Here is a 16,396-nt window from a genome sequence, read left to right as displayed (position 1 = left end):
CTGGTGACACCCTGCCCATGCCTCAGTGGCCACGCTACCTGCTGCAGGAGATGGTCAGCCCACTCGGCCTGGGTGGGGAGTTTTATTGAGTGATAAAAGCAGCATTCAGTGGAGAGGGGATGCAGGGGTGATTCCCCTACCCAAAGGCAGGAAAGTCCCCCCAGTGCAGGTGAGTCTGAGGCTTTTATGGGCTCAGAATAGGGGAGGGGCAGGTCGTAGGTAGTGCTGGAAAAGGCAACATTCAATTGGTTAAAAGGCATTAGTCAGAAAGAATTAATTGGGAAAGAGCAGACAAACAGGAACAGAAGTTCTCACTCTAGGTCATGGGTTTCATTTGGGACCAGCAGCCTAGTGTTTCAGCCTTCAGGCTGTTTTTGGCTTGAAGGTGGGGTTTCAGCAGGGACCTGCCCCTATCTGCCTAGACATTTGGCTGCCTCCTGTCACTATCACCAGGGGCGTCAGGGGGGTTCCTCCGCCTGTCAAGGTTGCCCTCGCTCTAGAAGCAGAGCTTTGGCCAGAAGCTACCACAGAACAGGAGTGGGAGAGAGAGGAGGAGCTGGGTGACAGAGCAGAAGCATTTTGGGGAACTGATCCTTCAGGCAGCATCTGATGTACTTCCTCTCTCCTCCACACTCCACCCCCACTCGCCCTCTCTCTCTGCTTCTTTCCTTTTCTCTCTCATGGTAGGGTTATGAGTCAGTTGTCAAAAGGTGGGGACATTTCCTGATGCATTTGCAACACTGAGAAGTTATCTTAAGGGAGGCTGGGCCCCATTCTACTCATCTGGCCCGGAAAGTGAACACCTTGGGGGCCACTACGGCAGCCCTGCTGGGGGAGACGCCCCAACCTATCTTCTCCCTGTCTCCTGGCAGCTCTCTTGGCCTCCTGGTTTCTACCTGATCATGTCCCTGGCAGAGGCCATCAGCCTCTGGAATGAAGGGGTGCTGGCAGCTGACAAGAAGGACTGGAAGGGAGCCCTGGACGCCTTCAGTGCCGTCCAGGACCCCCACTCCCGGATTTGCTTCAACATTGGCTGCATGCACACTATCCTGAAAAACATGACTGAAGCAGAGAAGGTGAGTGGAGGTGCCTCTTTCCGGGCCTCCTCTGTGCATTTGTTATTATGATTCTCAACCCCATTGCATTTCAGAAATCTAACCTCTGGGGAGATTGAAAAGAACAAAAGTTGTCCAAGCTCCACCCCTAGACAGCCTGATTTAACTGGTCTGGGAGGGGCCCCAGGCAGCCAGTTTTAAAAGCTTTCCAGGTGGTTCTGAGGGGCAGCCAGGGTTGCGTCTTTCTCCATCTTCTAAATTAAAATCATTCCACAAGTATCTTTAACACCTTTGTGAAAGCTGCCCTAGTCGTACTTTCTTCTACACAGAACTCCTTCTGGGCACAGAATCTCTATCTATCCCAGCACTTTACACCTGATTATTGATTCTAAGGCACCTCCTTTTGCTTTCCAAGATTTTCATGTGTGTTGACTTTGCCTGTTCAAGAGATTTAAGGGAGGCATTTACAAAATATAGCTTTTACCCCAAGTGACAATTCTGATCAATTATAAAGGAGACCCCTTTAAGGATGCTGAGGCTGGCAAGAGGAAATTGTACTGTGGTTGATTAGTGATATCTGCTGGGGGCATGGTGTGGGATGTCTCGCATCTTTTTCGTTATGTTTTCTCACTCAAATACCGTAGTATGGAGGTAAGCATTCTCAATAATTATTTTTTGGATTGGTCGTGGTAAGGTGGGAAGGGTGTGGATCAAATCCTAGCCTCTGCCTCTCTCTGGACTTTCAGTCTTAAGCAAGCTATGTAGTCTGTGTAGACATCTGGCTTTCAGCTTCCTGAGTTTCTAAATATAATGAAAATTAAGTGAGATGCCAAACTATTAATGTCCTGTGGAACTTCACACCACTGTATAAGAGTTAGTTATTATTTTTACCGTTTACTGCCAGTCTTTGCAAAGTGTGGATGTGTGGACAAATGGCTGACTCCCCAGGTCCCTTAAAGAACCAGTGCCTTCCACACTCCAACAGCAGGTAAACAAGCCTCAGCCACACCCTCCTGACAGGAAGACAGAGAAGTGACTGAAATGTTCTCACATAGCTTGACAAGTCGATCTCAGGCTCCAAGGCAGAGCATGCCAGGACTCCCCGCCTCTGGCTGGAGGGAGGACAGTGGCCCCACCTCCTCTCAGGGGCCTGCTGAGGGGCTGAGTGAACAGCACCACACATTCTGAGGGCTGATGGACACAAAATGTACATTGTCTGGGGGAAGAGATTGGCAGCTAGTCTGGGCACGGCTATGCCAGCAGCGACTGTAGCCTCCTGCCTTGGCCTGGATATGGGATCCTTGGCGAGGTTGCGTGGGCCACCACTCACCTCTCAGCTACCAGGCCTTCACTCCCACATGTCTCTGTTTCTCCTGGCATTCCTCTGCTTCTAGCCTTCTCATTCCCTCTGCCTTTCTTTGTTTTCCTGCTTGAGCCCTTCCTACTAGCATTTATATGCATTCTTACTTGTTATCATTTTAATTGTATACTACTCATGGAATGTTTGTATAGTAAACAAATATAACAATGTATATAATATTTTAATTATTTTCATTTGCAATAAATTTTATTATTTATTTAAACTGAATGTTCAGTACATTCACAGGAATAGAAGAAATGCAACAAAGGTTAGAATTTCATTATTACATTAGATATCATTTTTTCTTTCTTTCTTTTTTTTTTTTGAGACGGAGTCTCGCTCTGTCGTCCAGGCTGGAGTGCAGTGGCCGGATCTCAGCTCACTGCAAGCTCTGCCTCCCAGGTTTACGCCATTCTCCTGCCTCAGCCTCCCGAGTAGCTGGGACTACAGGCACCTGCCACCTCGCCCGGCTAGTTTTTTTTTGTATTTTTTAGTAGAGACGGGGTTTCACCGTGTTAGTCAGGATGGTCTCGATCTCCTGACCTTGTGATCCGCCCGCCTCGGCCTCCCAAAGTGCTGGGATTACAGGCTTGAGCCACCGCGCCCGGCTTTTTCTTTCTTTCTTTCTTCTTCTTTTTTTTTTTTTTTGAGATGGATCTCACTCTGTCACCCAGGCTGGAGTGCAGTGGTGCGATCTCAGCTCACTGCAACCTCCGCCTCCCTGGTTCAGGCGATTCTCCTGCCTCAGCCTCCCAAGTAGCTGGGATTACAGGCATGCACCACCAAGCCCGGCTAATGATGTTTCATTTTTCAAAGAAGCTTCTCCTATTTCCCTATCTTTTTTATCTTCCAGGGAGCAATAAACAGTTATTACTACTCTCCTGGACAAGGTGCTCCGTTGTGTTGCACAGGAATTGTATCTTTATGTTTCACATCATTATCACCTCTAAAAACTCTACCTTCACTTCACAACACAGTCTCGCTGCATTGTTTCACAGTAAAATTGTACTCTACTCAAACTAAGAGAACTCAAAGAAATTACAGCAAACAGCAGTTAAATTCGTATGAATGAAAGACAGAAGACCAAAAATTTTAAAGTACTGATTTAGTAACATAGTGTCTACTGGCTCAAAGCTTCTATCTAATCATGTTATTAAAACAGCAATAATAGAAATGAAAGTTACACTAATGAAAAAGGAACTCGGGAATGAGGTCATTAAATATAACTCACTATATTTTAAATATAGATATTATGTGTTTTTTATTAGTATCAGGTAAACGTCTAAACTATCTATTCGGAATTCTACTCTCAGAGAAGGTCAGAGACAGTTACAAAGAAGGTGCTTCATATTATCAAGTCCATTTTTAAAATGATGAGCTCCGGCCGGGCACGGTGGCTCAAGCCTGTAATCCCAGCACTTTGGGAGGCCGAGACGGGCGGATCACGAGGTCAGGAGATCGAGACCATCCCGGCTAACACGGTGAAACCCCGTCTCTACTAAAAAATACAAAAAAAAAAACTAGCCGGGCGAGGTGGCGGGCGCCTGTAGTTCCAGCTACTCGGGAGGCTGAGCCAGGAGAATGGCGTAAACCCGGGAGGCGGAGCTTGTAGTGAGCTGAGATCTGGCCACTGCACCCCAGCCTGGGCGACAGAGCCAGACTCTGTCTCAAAAAAAATAAATAAATAAATAAATAAATAAATAAAATGATGAGCTCCTTTGGGAAAACGCTTTAGTCCTTTTTAATCTAAGATTTCTGTTGGAGATAATCCCTTAGTGTCTGCACCCTTATAGTCTACTTTGTCTTTATTTGTATCATTGGATTTCTTTTTTTTTTTTTGAGACAGGGTGCCTCATTTTGCCGCCCAGGCTGGAGTGCAGTGGTGCCGTCACAGCTCATGGCAGTCTCCGCCTCCTGGGCTCAAGCGATCGACCCACCTCAGTCCCCCAAGTTGCTGGGACCACAGGCATGTGCCACCACACCTGACTAATTTTTAAATTTTTCATAGAGATGGGGTCTCACTATTTTGCCCAGGTTGGTCTTGAACTCCTGGGCTCAAGTGATCCACCTGCCTTGGCCTCCCAAAGTTCTGGGATTACAGGTGTGAGCAACTGCACCGGGCCATTATTGGATTCTTGTGTAGCTTTTCTAGGCCATATATGACTAACAAAAGAGGAAATCAGATGGAATATGTATGGCTCCAGGAATGTTTTGTAGATCCACAGCAGAACTGAAATAACGATGCAAGGGATGCACACCACTGTCCCAGACTCGAGCTCCTAAATAAATGTGAGAGTGAAGCGGAATGCACCGTGAGAGCACAGGGTGGGCCTCGAGGTGCCGAGGAGGGCAGACAGGAGAGCCGGGCACCGCAGGGGGCTAGGGTTCTGTGAGCCGTGGCTTATCTCACACCTCCTCGCTGCCTTGCATCATGGCCATGTCTGGACCCTTCTCTCCTCAGGCCTTTACCAAAAGCATTAACCGAGACAAGCATTTGGCAGTGGCTTACTTCCAACGAGGGATGCTCTACTACCAAACAGAGAAGTAAGTGGTTCCATGTTGCACCAACTGGAGAATTTCAAAGAGAAACCTAAGGGGTCTCAGTGTTGCTGACTTGGTGTTTGAGAAGTAGCTTCCCAGCCTCTGCTGGGAAATGTGACTGGCCCTTATGGGGACAGTTATGCAATAAAGCAGCAGGTGAGGCAGGAGTTCTCACTGGGGAGGGAAGGCAGGTCTGCCGCCAGATTATAAACCAGCTATGTCACAGGCACAATGAGTCTAGGTAACCACCACGGGCCTGATACTCAGCTGGTGTGGCACCCCACCAGTGTCCCTGATGGGGTCACCCATGGAGGTCTCCTATGAGGTGCTCAGCTGTCACAGTATGGGGATGATCATGAAACTGCATCAAAACCTGGCTTCATCCCAGCAAAATGCATTTTCAAAACCTGGTTTAATCCATTTGAGGAAACATAATTCAGCTGCAAAAACAATAATAGAAATTAACATTATAAGAACAAATTAATACAGGTAAGTAAGTAGCATATGCACTTATACAGAAAACGTTTGCAGTAGACATTAATTTTTTTTTCTTTTTTTTCCCCTAGACGGAGTTTCACTCTTGTTGCCCAGGCTGGAGTGCAAGGGTGCGATCTCAGCTCACTGCAACCTCCGCCTCCCGGGCTCAAATGATTCTCCTGCCTCAGCCTCCCGAGTAGCTGGGACTACAGGCATGCGCCACCATGCCCAGCTAATTTTGTATTTTTAGTAGAGATGGGGTTTCTCCATGTTGGTCAGGCTGGTCTCAAACTCCCAACCTCAGGTGATCTGCCCACCTCAGCCTCCCAAAGTGCTGGGATTACAGGCGTGAGCCACAGTGCCCAGCCAGATGTTAAATTTAAAAACAGATTTCAAAACAGTGTGTATAGTATAGTCCCATTTCTGTATCACAAAATAAAGTCTGGAAGGCCATAGACCAAAATGTTATCAATAATTCTCTCTGGATAGTGGGATTATAGGAAAATCCATTTTCTTCTATCACCCTGTCTGTATTTTTAGGTTTGTTTATAGTCAACATGGAATAATTAGTACAAATATTAATAAATTCAAAATGAAAGTTAATCTCAATTTCTCCTCCCTCTCATCCTGCACAAATATCTCATAACAAACAACAAAGGAAAAAATTCTAAGTGATAATTTCAAATGTTTGGGGGGATGGGAAACTGACCCTTTGTAGAAATTGTTCCACCAGTGTGCATAAGTTCTAGGGAAAAGGAATTTGGCTCAGGCTGATGAAGAACTTTTTTTTGTTAATTTTGAGACGGAGTTTCGCCCTGTCGCCCAGGCTGGAGTGCAGTGGCGTGATCTTGGCTCATTGCAACCTCTGCCTTCCAGGTTCAAACAATTCTCCTATCTCAGCTTCCTGGGTAGCTGGGATTATAGGCGCCCGCTACTACATCCTGCTAATGTTTGTATTTTCAGTAGAGACGGGATTTCACCATGTTGGCCAGGCTGATCTCGAACTCCTGACCTTGTGATCCACCCACCTCAGCCTCCCAAAGTACTGGGATTACAGGCATGAGTCACTGAGCCTGGCCTAATAAAGAACTTTCTGACAGTGAAAATGGTCTGTGCATGGTGTGAGTGGGGTGAGGGTGAGGCCAGGCATGGATGGAGCAGCAGGGAGATTGTAGATGATGTCCAGACATCAGACAGAGGGCTGGGCTCTGATTCTCTTCCACCCTGAAAGGCTTTGATCCTATGGTTTGGTCAGAAACAGCCTGTAAAACCTGTGTATGCAGCTGTTGCTAAGGGCAACCACAAGATGCTCAAAGGACTTTAAAGATGTAGATGCAGTTAGTTACCTGAAGAAGTGAAAGTAGAAGTGAAGTCTTTTCTAAAAGAAAAACCAGACACAATGGCAATCTGGGGAGAAAGAGAGCCTGGGATTGGGGGAAGATATCCAGGCATTTAGCTTTTTCTTCCCCCCATATTTAATGTGACATATTTATTATGACTTTATAAACTTTTTTTAATTTTACTTTTTTATTTTAATGTTTGTGGGTACGCAGTAGGTGTATATATTTATGGACACATGAGATATTTTGGTACAGCAGGTGTTTATCTTGACTGACACCTTGCCTCCGTCTAACTGCCTGTCCCCTCTCTTAACATCCTTCTCTTTCTCACTCCCTGCTACCCCATCTCCAGACTATAGAACATGCAGGGAGGCCTAACAACAAATCATTCAGCCGATCTTAAATCTCAAAACACAAACTCGAAGGCCATTCCTTAGTGAGCTCTAATAGCCTATAAAGAAGAGATACTAACCGGCAAAAGAGTGAAGGCTCCCAGAAAGAATTTCCTCCAAAAAATGCCTGTGAGTCCCAGGATCTGGAAGGCTACGGTTTTGAGTGATTAGAAAGATCTTGGAAAGGTCTAAAAGTAAGACCCAGGATTCAATTAATCTGTGATTGGTAATATTAATAGTTACACCTGAGAGAAAAATCTACCAAGTTTTATCTGTAATTCAACAATGAGGAAATTATACAAATGAGGCACTAATCTCAACCTCAAGCCGGCTCTCTTGCGCAATTCCCTAGGTGTTGGTATTCCCTTTGAAGTTCTGTTCTTGACCCTTTTCCCTTTTACGACTGCAGCAGTGGTTGTTAAATGGCAAAATGTGTTTCCAGAAATACACTCGCAAGCACACACATTCGTTTATGTACAATTCAGGGACTATGGATACAGAAGTCCGTATGTGAACCTTGAGGATCCATTCCTGGGCAAGGCCACCCTCTCCCATACGGCTGGCCTCCATTTCTCATGGAATCTGTACCTGGGATCCATCCAGGGAATGTCTCTTTCTCTAAACCTCATCAGGTTGACCTCTTAAATATTTCTTAAATCCACCTATTTCTCTCCATCCCCACTAGCACTACCTTGGTTGAGACCCTCATTTTTCACCAGGACTACTGCAGTCACTTCCAAACTGATTTCCCAGCCACTGCTCTTGTCCCCTCCATTCGTATTCCAGAGTGATCTTGTAAAAAAACAAACAATGCAATCTGTGTGAGAACTTCCAGTGGCTTCCATGACTACAGGATAAAAGCCAAATTCCCTTGCCTGTTCTTATGTGGTCCAGTTGCTGCCGCCCACTCATGCATCCTCCGTGCCTTTGCCCCAGCCACGCCCAACCACTAGGGCAGTGTCCACTCCCTCTTTTGAGCCTCCTTTTGTAACATGTCTGGCCCATGACAGATATTTGCTCCCTGTACGTATTTGTCTTCTCCACTACTCTACGAATTTCGTAAGAGAAGAAATCTTTACTTACTCATACTTGTATTTCAGTATCCAACATAGTAGTTACTCAATAAATGAGTGTTGGATTAAATAAAAGTGAGCAAAATATAGTCTGTTTCAAGGGACTTATAAATTAAAAAGGGGAAACAAGTCAAGAACACCAGTAACTGTAATGCAAGGCAGAAGCGGGTAAGTGCTGTAAAAGGTAGTTTTAAGTAAGTGGGATGGGGGCTAGAGAAAGTACTTCTTAATGTGTGGGATAGAAATTCCCTCAGATTGGCGGGCACGGTGGCTCACACCTGTAATCTCAGCACTTTGGGAGGCCAAGGTGGGTGGATCACCTGAGGTCAAGAGTTCGAAACCAGCCTGGCCAACATAGCGAAACTCCGTCTCTACTAAAAATGCAAAAAATTAGCAGCACATGGTAGCAGGTGCCTGTAATCCCAGCTACTTGGGAGGCTGAGGCAGGAGAATAGCTTGGACCTGGCAGGCAGATGTTACAGTGAACCGAGAAGACACCACTGCACTCCAGCCTGGGCAACAGAGCAAGATTCTGTCTGGAAAAAAAAGAAAAAAGGAATTCCCTCAGATTACAAAACGCAATTGTTTAAGGCTGATAATGTTATGGATGGAGTTTTTTCCCCCCTCTATTTCCTTCTATTTCCCCCACTTTCATATGTTTTTGTATTGCTCTTCCGTCATTATGAAGTTCCAACAGAACAAAGTTAGAGCACATTTCTGAAAAGGCAGGCGGAGTCTCAGTGATGACCACGGCCAAGCTGTCTCGCCTCTCTGGCCCAGCCTTGTCATCTGAAAGGCACAGGGGCTCAGAGCTGTCTTTCAGATCCTGTGCCTTATGAATCCTAGGGCATGACAATAAGGGTGAGACCCATTCCGTGGAGCTGGCTTAACGAGGCTCCATAGCAAAGCCTTCTCCCTGCTGACTTGGAAACAGGAAAGGGAGTGGGCCCAAACCTCTGTCACAGCAGCCACTGCAGCCTCCCAAAGGTGTCTGATATTTGGACGTTCTTTCAGCTTGCTGAGATTCCATTATCCTGGGTGCAGGTGTATGAGCTGCGGACTCTGGACGCATGGGGCACTGGCAGCACGGGAACAAGCAGTTCACTTCAGCAGTTCCTAAGAAACCTCCCAGGAGTATTACAGAAATGGGAATTATAAACTCTCTCAAGCCTGGAGCTTGTGAAAAGCTATGGCAAGGTCGCTGCTTCAGCTGGTGGATACCCTGCCTGGGAGGAGAGCGGGCTTTGGGTGCAGTCAAGGCGCCCCATGGGGTGTCACTGAAGTGTGAGTGTGAAGAAAGCACCCACGCCCAGCCCAGCAGAGCCCAGCGGGAAGCTGCCAGCACCTTGGCTGCCTCCTGGGGGATGCTTCCAAATGGCCCCGAAGAGAACCACTGAAGAAGGGCTAGAGGGAGGCAGGGGCTGCGGCAGCGCGGGCCACGGGCACACAGCGCTGAGTGCTATTTTGGGATTCTCATACTGAGCTTATCGCGACCCTGTACAGTGGGAAAAGAGCTGTGTGTCAAAGCAGAACCCCCTTCAGGGCTGCAGCTCTGGGTAAACAAGTGGAAAGGCCGAAGAGAGGCTTGCAGCAGGGAGGGAGGGGGCTGGGAAGCAGGCCGATGCTTTCAGAGACATGTTTAAATACGACACTGAGCAAGGATGCCCCCTCCCTGTTTTAAAAATTAATTAATTAGGCCCTGTGCAGTGGCTCACACTTGCAGTCTTGGTACTTTGGGAGGCTGAGGTGGGAGGATTGCTTGAACCCAGGAGTTCGAGACCAGCCTGAGCAACATAGTGAGACCCTGTCTCTATAACAAAATTAATAAATAAAATAAGTAATCTTTTTTTTAGAGAAGGGGTCTCACTATATTGCCCGGGATGGCCTCAAACTCCTGGGCTCAAGTGATCCTCCTGCCCCAGCCTCTGGCAGAGTAACTGGAACTGCAGGCTCAAGCCTCAGCCCCTGGCCCCACCCTGTTTTTTTGGTTGTTGGGTTTTCTTTCTTTTCTTTCTTTTTTTTTTTTTTTTTTTTTGAGACAGGATTTCATTCTGTCGTCCAGGCTGGAGTGGGGTGGTGCAATCGCGTCTCACTGCAGTCTTGACTTCCTGGGCTCAGGTGATTCTCCAACCTCAGCTTCCCGAGTAGCTGGGACTACAGGCACGTACCACCATGCCTGGCTAATTTTTTGTACTTTTAGTGAGATAGGGTTTTGCCATATTGCCTGGGCAGATCCACGCTGTCTTTAAAACAAAGCAAATGCTCTGAATAACTTGTCAGTTCTTTCTCTCTCTCTCCCACCAGGCCCAAATCTGTAGACACCTTTTTTTTTTTTTTTTTTTCCCAGAGTGTCGCTCTGTCAACCAGGTTGGAGTGCAGTGGCGTGATTTTGGCTCATTTCAACCTCTGCCTCCTGGGTTCAAGTGATTCTCCTGCCTCAGCCTCCTGAGTAGCTGAGACTATAGGCACGCACCACCACACCAAGCTAATTTTTTAGTATTTTTAGTAGAGACGGGGGTTTCACCATGTTGGCCAGGCTGGTCTCAAACTCCTGACCTGAGGTGATCCACCTGCCCCAGCCTCCCAAAGTGCTGGGATTACAGGTGTGAGCCATTGCACTGGGCCTCTGCAGACATCTTGATGGGCTAGGGATTTATTAGGAGGATTTTGCTGGGCCCATGCAATGCCAGATAGACCCAGGTGGTGTCACTTCCCAGCTGAAATCCATCTGCTTAGCCAGCTCAGCAGGGAGGAAGGCGCGTTGGTAGGTTAATGCTGACGGCATGTAAAGTGTGTGCCCTCTGAGACCTTCAGCGAGCTCCCAAACAGGCAATAGAACACAGTGGAAACTGCAGCTGCCAGGGAACAGCAAACCTCTGCTTCTGTCTGTCCCCTTCACGGTGGAAGAGGCTCAGTGGCTCAGTGAATTGAAGCTAGTTACCCCACCTTCTGGCTTAGAAAGAGGAACCTGATTTCTGGGATACTTCTGGGTACCTTATTCATCTTTCCAGGAGCCCAGAAAGATGTGTGGAAAAGACATGAAAGGCCCATTGCTACTTAAAGAATGGCCTGCATGCATTTAGTAGATTTTACAATCATCTTTATTAACAGGGATACTAGAGAAAGTCAGCTTCCTATTTCACACCCAAGCTCTCTTCTCTTATTTCCCGCATAGCCACTGCTGCCGCTGTGTGACTTACCTCAACCCTAATAGTGATGGCTTCTCCCCCAGTCACACTAGCACCCATTCCTTATGATTGTCTTGACCAACCAGGCCTTGTGCTCAGCTCTAAACTTCCATGAGATCAGAGTTCCAGCTTCTACATCACGTATTTTTAAAATATCCTGACAATAGCTTATATGGCATGGAGCTTTAAGTAAGCATGTAGTAAGTGGCTGGTGTATGGATTAATTGGTAGAGTGTTAGAGCTAAAGAAAGTAAAATAACAACAACAACAGTAATAAATTACTGTGTGTGCCAGGTACTGTCTGAAGTACCCAAATGCTTCATCTCCTTTATTTCTCACAGTGACCCTGTGAGGTATATGCTGTTATTATTCTCTTATTCTAAAGATGGGGAAACAGACTTAGGGAAGTTAGGTAACTTGCCCTTTCTCACCAGACAGTAAGTGACAGAGCCAAGACTCAAGTCCAGGTGGCTTTGACTCCAGAAATGGGATCCATATACTGGCAAGCTCCCTATATGCTATGTTCTGTGCATGTAACATGTCCCTGTATACAATATGCTGCCATAATGTTGGCGTGGCACTTCAGGCCAGGGAAGTGACTTGCTAGGGTCCCCCAGTTAGTGGCAGAGCTGTTGGATCTGGACTCTGGCTCCTGGCCCCTTTGCTACACCACACTGCCTCTCGAGGATTCCTGCCAGCCCGTGTCCACATTCCAGACTTATCTCCACGAGAAGCCAGGTTGGCAGCTCCGGGTCAGATGGTGGACTAGGGACTCACAGACTTACAGTCCACTTGCCCAGGTATGAGCCACAACCAGGCAGCCAGATTTGTTCCTGCCAGGTCAGAAGGCTGGGGGTAGCCGGGCTGGGTAGCTTGTGCCTGCTGCTCCCACTCCCTATGGCCCAGCAATGTCTCCCTTCCACCAGGGCTTCTGTGGAGCCCATGGTCAAGGCCCGGGCCAGCGTCCTCAGGACTGTGTGTCCAGGTCCCACCCACATGCCTGTGGGTCCCACTGATGTGGCCAGCTCCCATTCTCTGCTACAAGTCCCAGGACAGCAGCCCTGATATACCTTGAGCCAGTCAGCTTCACGCCGATCCAGCAGCACAAGGCAGTGGGAGCAGCATTAGAAAAACTATCTGGGGCCGGGCATGGTGGCTTATGCCTGTAATTCCAGCACTTTTGGGAGACCAAGGCGCGCAGATCAATTGAGGTCAGGAGTTTGAGACCAGCCTGACCAACATGGTGAAACCTGGTCTCTACTTAAAATATAAAAAATTAGCCGGGCATGGTGGGGCTCACCTGTAGTCCCAGCTCAGTCCCACTCAGGTGGCTGAGGCAGGAGAATCACTTGAACCCGGGAGGTGGAGCTTGCAGTGAGCTGAAATCCTGCCACTGCACTCCAGCCTGGGCAACAGAGTGAGACCCTGTCTCAAAAAAAAAAAAAAAAAAGGGGAAATACTATATAGCTTAAGTGGTTGTTTTTTTCTTTTCCAAAGTGTGGGGAGGAGGCAGAAGTGGGGGCGATGAGGAAACAACACCACAAAACCAAGCTCTAAGCTGAACTCAAAAGAAGCCATGGGCGAAGGCAGTGGGCAGGGGGGTGATGGTGGCAGCTGTGAGAAGGGGCCCCTCTGAGCTGTGCCAGGCTGGCCTGGCCTGATGGTGGGAGCCAGGAGTGAGCAGTATTCCAAATCAGCTCTGAACACTCTGCAGGGACACAGGCTGGGGGCAGGTGCTGGCTCTGCTTGGAGCTCTCAAGAGAGAATGAGAGCTTCACTGGAAAGCGAGAAGCCAGGTTGTCAGAAAGGTGACAGTTGTATGCAGTCAATAGAGAAGAAACTCCCTGTGACTGTCCAAGACGAGGCGCTCAGGGTTGCTGTGAGGCACAGCCCTGGGTGGAGCACCATTCCCAAGGAGTTCTGTAGAATACTTGGGCTCAGGATTGCTGAAAACTAGAATGGGTCAAAAGGAACTGAAAGGCTTCTTGTCCCAGTGAAATAGATGGGGAAAACAGAAACAGACTCACATTTTATGCTGCATTGATTCCTCCATGCACTAGACTGCTGTATTTTCTCCATCTGTCCTGCAGATACGATTTGGCTATCAAAGACCTTAAAGAAGCCTTGATTCAGCTTCGAGGGAACCAGCTGATAGACTATAAGATCCTGGGGCTCCAGTTCAAGCTGTTTGCCTGTGAGGTAAGGAGAACGGGGCCTGGCCTGGGCAGGCGGGGATCATGGCTGGATGGACAGCTGACAGTTCAGATGCACAGTGATCTGTTGACACCTCCAGGAGCTCGGAAAAGCCATTTTACCTCCTCTGCCTTGAGACTCAGATTTTCCTTGAAGAAAAGACTGAGATGGATTATTTCAGGCTCATCAAGGCATTGTCATCAGTTACCTGGGGGCATACATTTTATAAATGTGAGGCGCAAAGGACCATGCAAAAATGAGCCCACTGGGCTCTCTGAAGGGAGGCTGGACACGAGTGTGTTGGCTTGTGGAAATATTCATGATAATTTGCATGTTTTGTTTAGCAATTCAGATTGACAAGCTATTTGTTCAGCATTTTGCTAGTAAATCCAAAATCATGAGTTCATTGTCCATGCAGGACCTGCCAGAACCTTGCTCAGTTCTCAGGTTTATAGACCACACTCTTAACTATCCATGGTTCTTACCCCATGTACTTGATTGATACCTAAAGAGAGAGTGAGGATAATTTGGAATAAATCTGTCCCCTCTTGCTCAAGAACAGCTCAAGGCACATATTTAGGTAAAGATTTCTGCAGAACAACTTCTTTTCTCTGTTATCAAAAGGGAGAGACATGACTGGCTTTGACTTTGCAGGTTCATTTACTTTTTCCAGTTGGCCCTTCCCACCCCTCCTACTTCCAAATATATACTAGCAGTTTTGAAAACCAAAATTCCTGTAAATGTCACAGACCTTTCTTTAGAAAAATCGCTGACAAAAGTCCCCTTGCTTTAGTTTCTCAGGCACAAGAAGCCAAGTGTTCCCAGGGTCGCTCGGGGCTAATAATAGAGTCTGTAGCCACCCTCGGCCCCTGGGGACATGTGGCCCCACCTCTACTCTGCAGCAAGCTAGCAACGAACTTCACTTCTCACAGTCTGGGAAGATGGGGCTTTGCAGTGGGAATTGGCTGCCATTTGGCCAGCTTCTCCAGCAGGGTTTCTTAGTCGTAGCTCTGTTAATGTGTTGGACCAGACAATCTTGTATTGTGGTGGAAGCGAGAGGGGTTGTGGTGCATCCTGTGCATTGTGGGAACTTTGACAGCATCTCTAGCGTTTAGATGCTAGTAGCACTGCCACCACCACTCCCCCTCCAATGTGACAACTAAAATACCTCCAGACATTGACGATAAGCCAATGACAGCCACTTATACAGATTAAAAAGTTGGGGGACAAGTGGCTCTAGAAAAAGGATTATGTCACAGCAGCATCAAAGTACAATTCCGTGGGAGGAATGTTTCCCCTGGAGCTGGGGTTAAAATGGCTCTGGGAGGACAGAAAATACTGACTGAGTGACCCTCTCTGCAAGTAAAGCTGAACTTTTCAGGGTCTAAGGCCTTCTTTGTCACATGGGACCTTCCAGTCATTTCCCTACTTATAATCCTTCTCTTCCTGATGTGGTATGATCCTGGCTTCTGAGAATCACATTATTATTTTTGAAGAGTGTCAAGGTTATTCTCATCATCAGTTCATAAAGACTGATTGCAGGAAAATGTCTTAAGAGAAGGCGGCTGAGAACCAAATAGGAAGTTTTAAATGATCTGAGTTCTTTCTTTCTGCACACAAGGTCAGGAGTGGGCTGGAGAAGCCAACGAGTTCAGAAGGCAGTAGTAGCTCACTGACTCTCAGAAATAGGCCTGAAAGGAGTCCAGGTTCCACTTCTGGGGTTCATCCTGGCCCCCACCATTCAGCACCAGCCGCTAATGCCACAGAAACACCAATCCTGCCACCTGTCTGAGTTTGGCAAGTTCACGTCGTTGTTGGCAGGAGGCCTCAGTTCGTCGCTGCATGAACTTCTCTCTAGGGTTGCCTAAAGTCTTGTCATGACATGGCAGCTGGCGCCTCTGAGAGCAAGTGACCCAAGGGCAAGACAGAGTGTCAATGTATTTTATCATCTAGCCTCAAATGTCACACCCCCTCATTTCCATATGTCCTATTTAAAACATTTCTTTCAGTCAAGCCATTTTTTTTAGATCTTGGTAATGCATCCAAATGATTATTTGATTCTGTGTGTATATTGTGAAGCATAATAATAAACACTCAAGAACCACAGCCCAACTCAACGCCTGGAAAAGTATGACTACTGTTGCATTTACCATTCCCTCCCCACCCCAGGCGAAGGTGCCCCTGGCTTCTGTGCTAACCTCTGTCTTCTGGGTTCAAGCAATTCTCCTGTTTCAGCCTCCCAAGAAGCTGGAATTACAGGTGCCTGCCACCATGCCCAGCTAATTTTTGTATTTTTGGTAGAGACAGGGTTTCTCTGTGTTGGCTAGGCTGATCTTGAATTCCTGACCTCAAGTGATTCACCCGTCTTGGCCTCCCAAGGTGCCGGGATTACAGGCGTGAGCCACTGTGCCTGGCCTGTGTTGCTACATTAGTCTTTTACTCACATGGTCTGGGCCAGGTTCTGCTGGTGCTGGTACAGGAGGTTGCATCTTGATCCCTCTTCCTGCCCTGTACCTGTCCAGTGTTTAAGCCTAGGCGCAGTGGCAGGAGCTGGACTGGAAGGCCACACACCTGTATTTTATTCCCAACCCTGTGTCTGCCTCTAGAAGGAGCCTTGAGCAAGTCACTCTTTCTTTTTTTTTTTTTTGAGACGGAGTCTCGCTCTGTCGCCCAGGCTGGAGTGCGGTGGCCGGATCTCAGCTCACTGCAAGCTCTGCCTCCCGGGTTTATGCCATTCTCCTGCCTCAGCCTCCCGAGTTGGGACTACAGGCGCCCAC

General features: G+C 47.5%; 1 protein-coding gene across 4 annotated transcripts in view; it reads left to right on the top strand.

Moving 5' to 3' along the window:
* The first annotated feature begins 254 nt into the window (after window positions 1-254).
* The window catches only part of NCF2 (neutrophil cytosolic factor 2), a 36,990-nt gene continuing 20,848 nt past the window's right edge, over window positions 255-16,396 (top strand). Inside the window, exons 1-4 of one of the 4 annotated variants that reach the window (XM_078001389.1) lie at window positions 255-385; window positions 873-1,076; window positions 4,877-4,959; window positions 13,517-13,625. In XM_078001389.1, coding sequence (XP_077857515.1) covers window positions 903-1,076; window positions 4,877-4,959; window positions 13,517-13,625 — 366 coding nt within the window. In that variant the 5' untranslated portion in view covers window positions 255-385; window positions 873-902. The other 3 variants (XM_078001390.1, XM_078001391.1, XM_015122149.3) reach the window with 3 other exon arrangements.

The sequence above is a fragment of the Macaca mulatta genome, chromosome 1, assembly GCF_049350105.2.
Source record: "Macaca mulatta isolate MMU2019108-1 chromosome 1, T2T-MMU8v2.0, whole genome shotgun sequence".
NCBI lineage: Eukaryota > Metazoa > Chordata > Mammalia > Primates > Cercopithecidae > Macaca > Macaca mulatta.
This window is presented reverse-complemented; position numbering and strand designations above follow the sequence as displayed.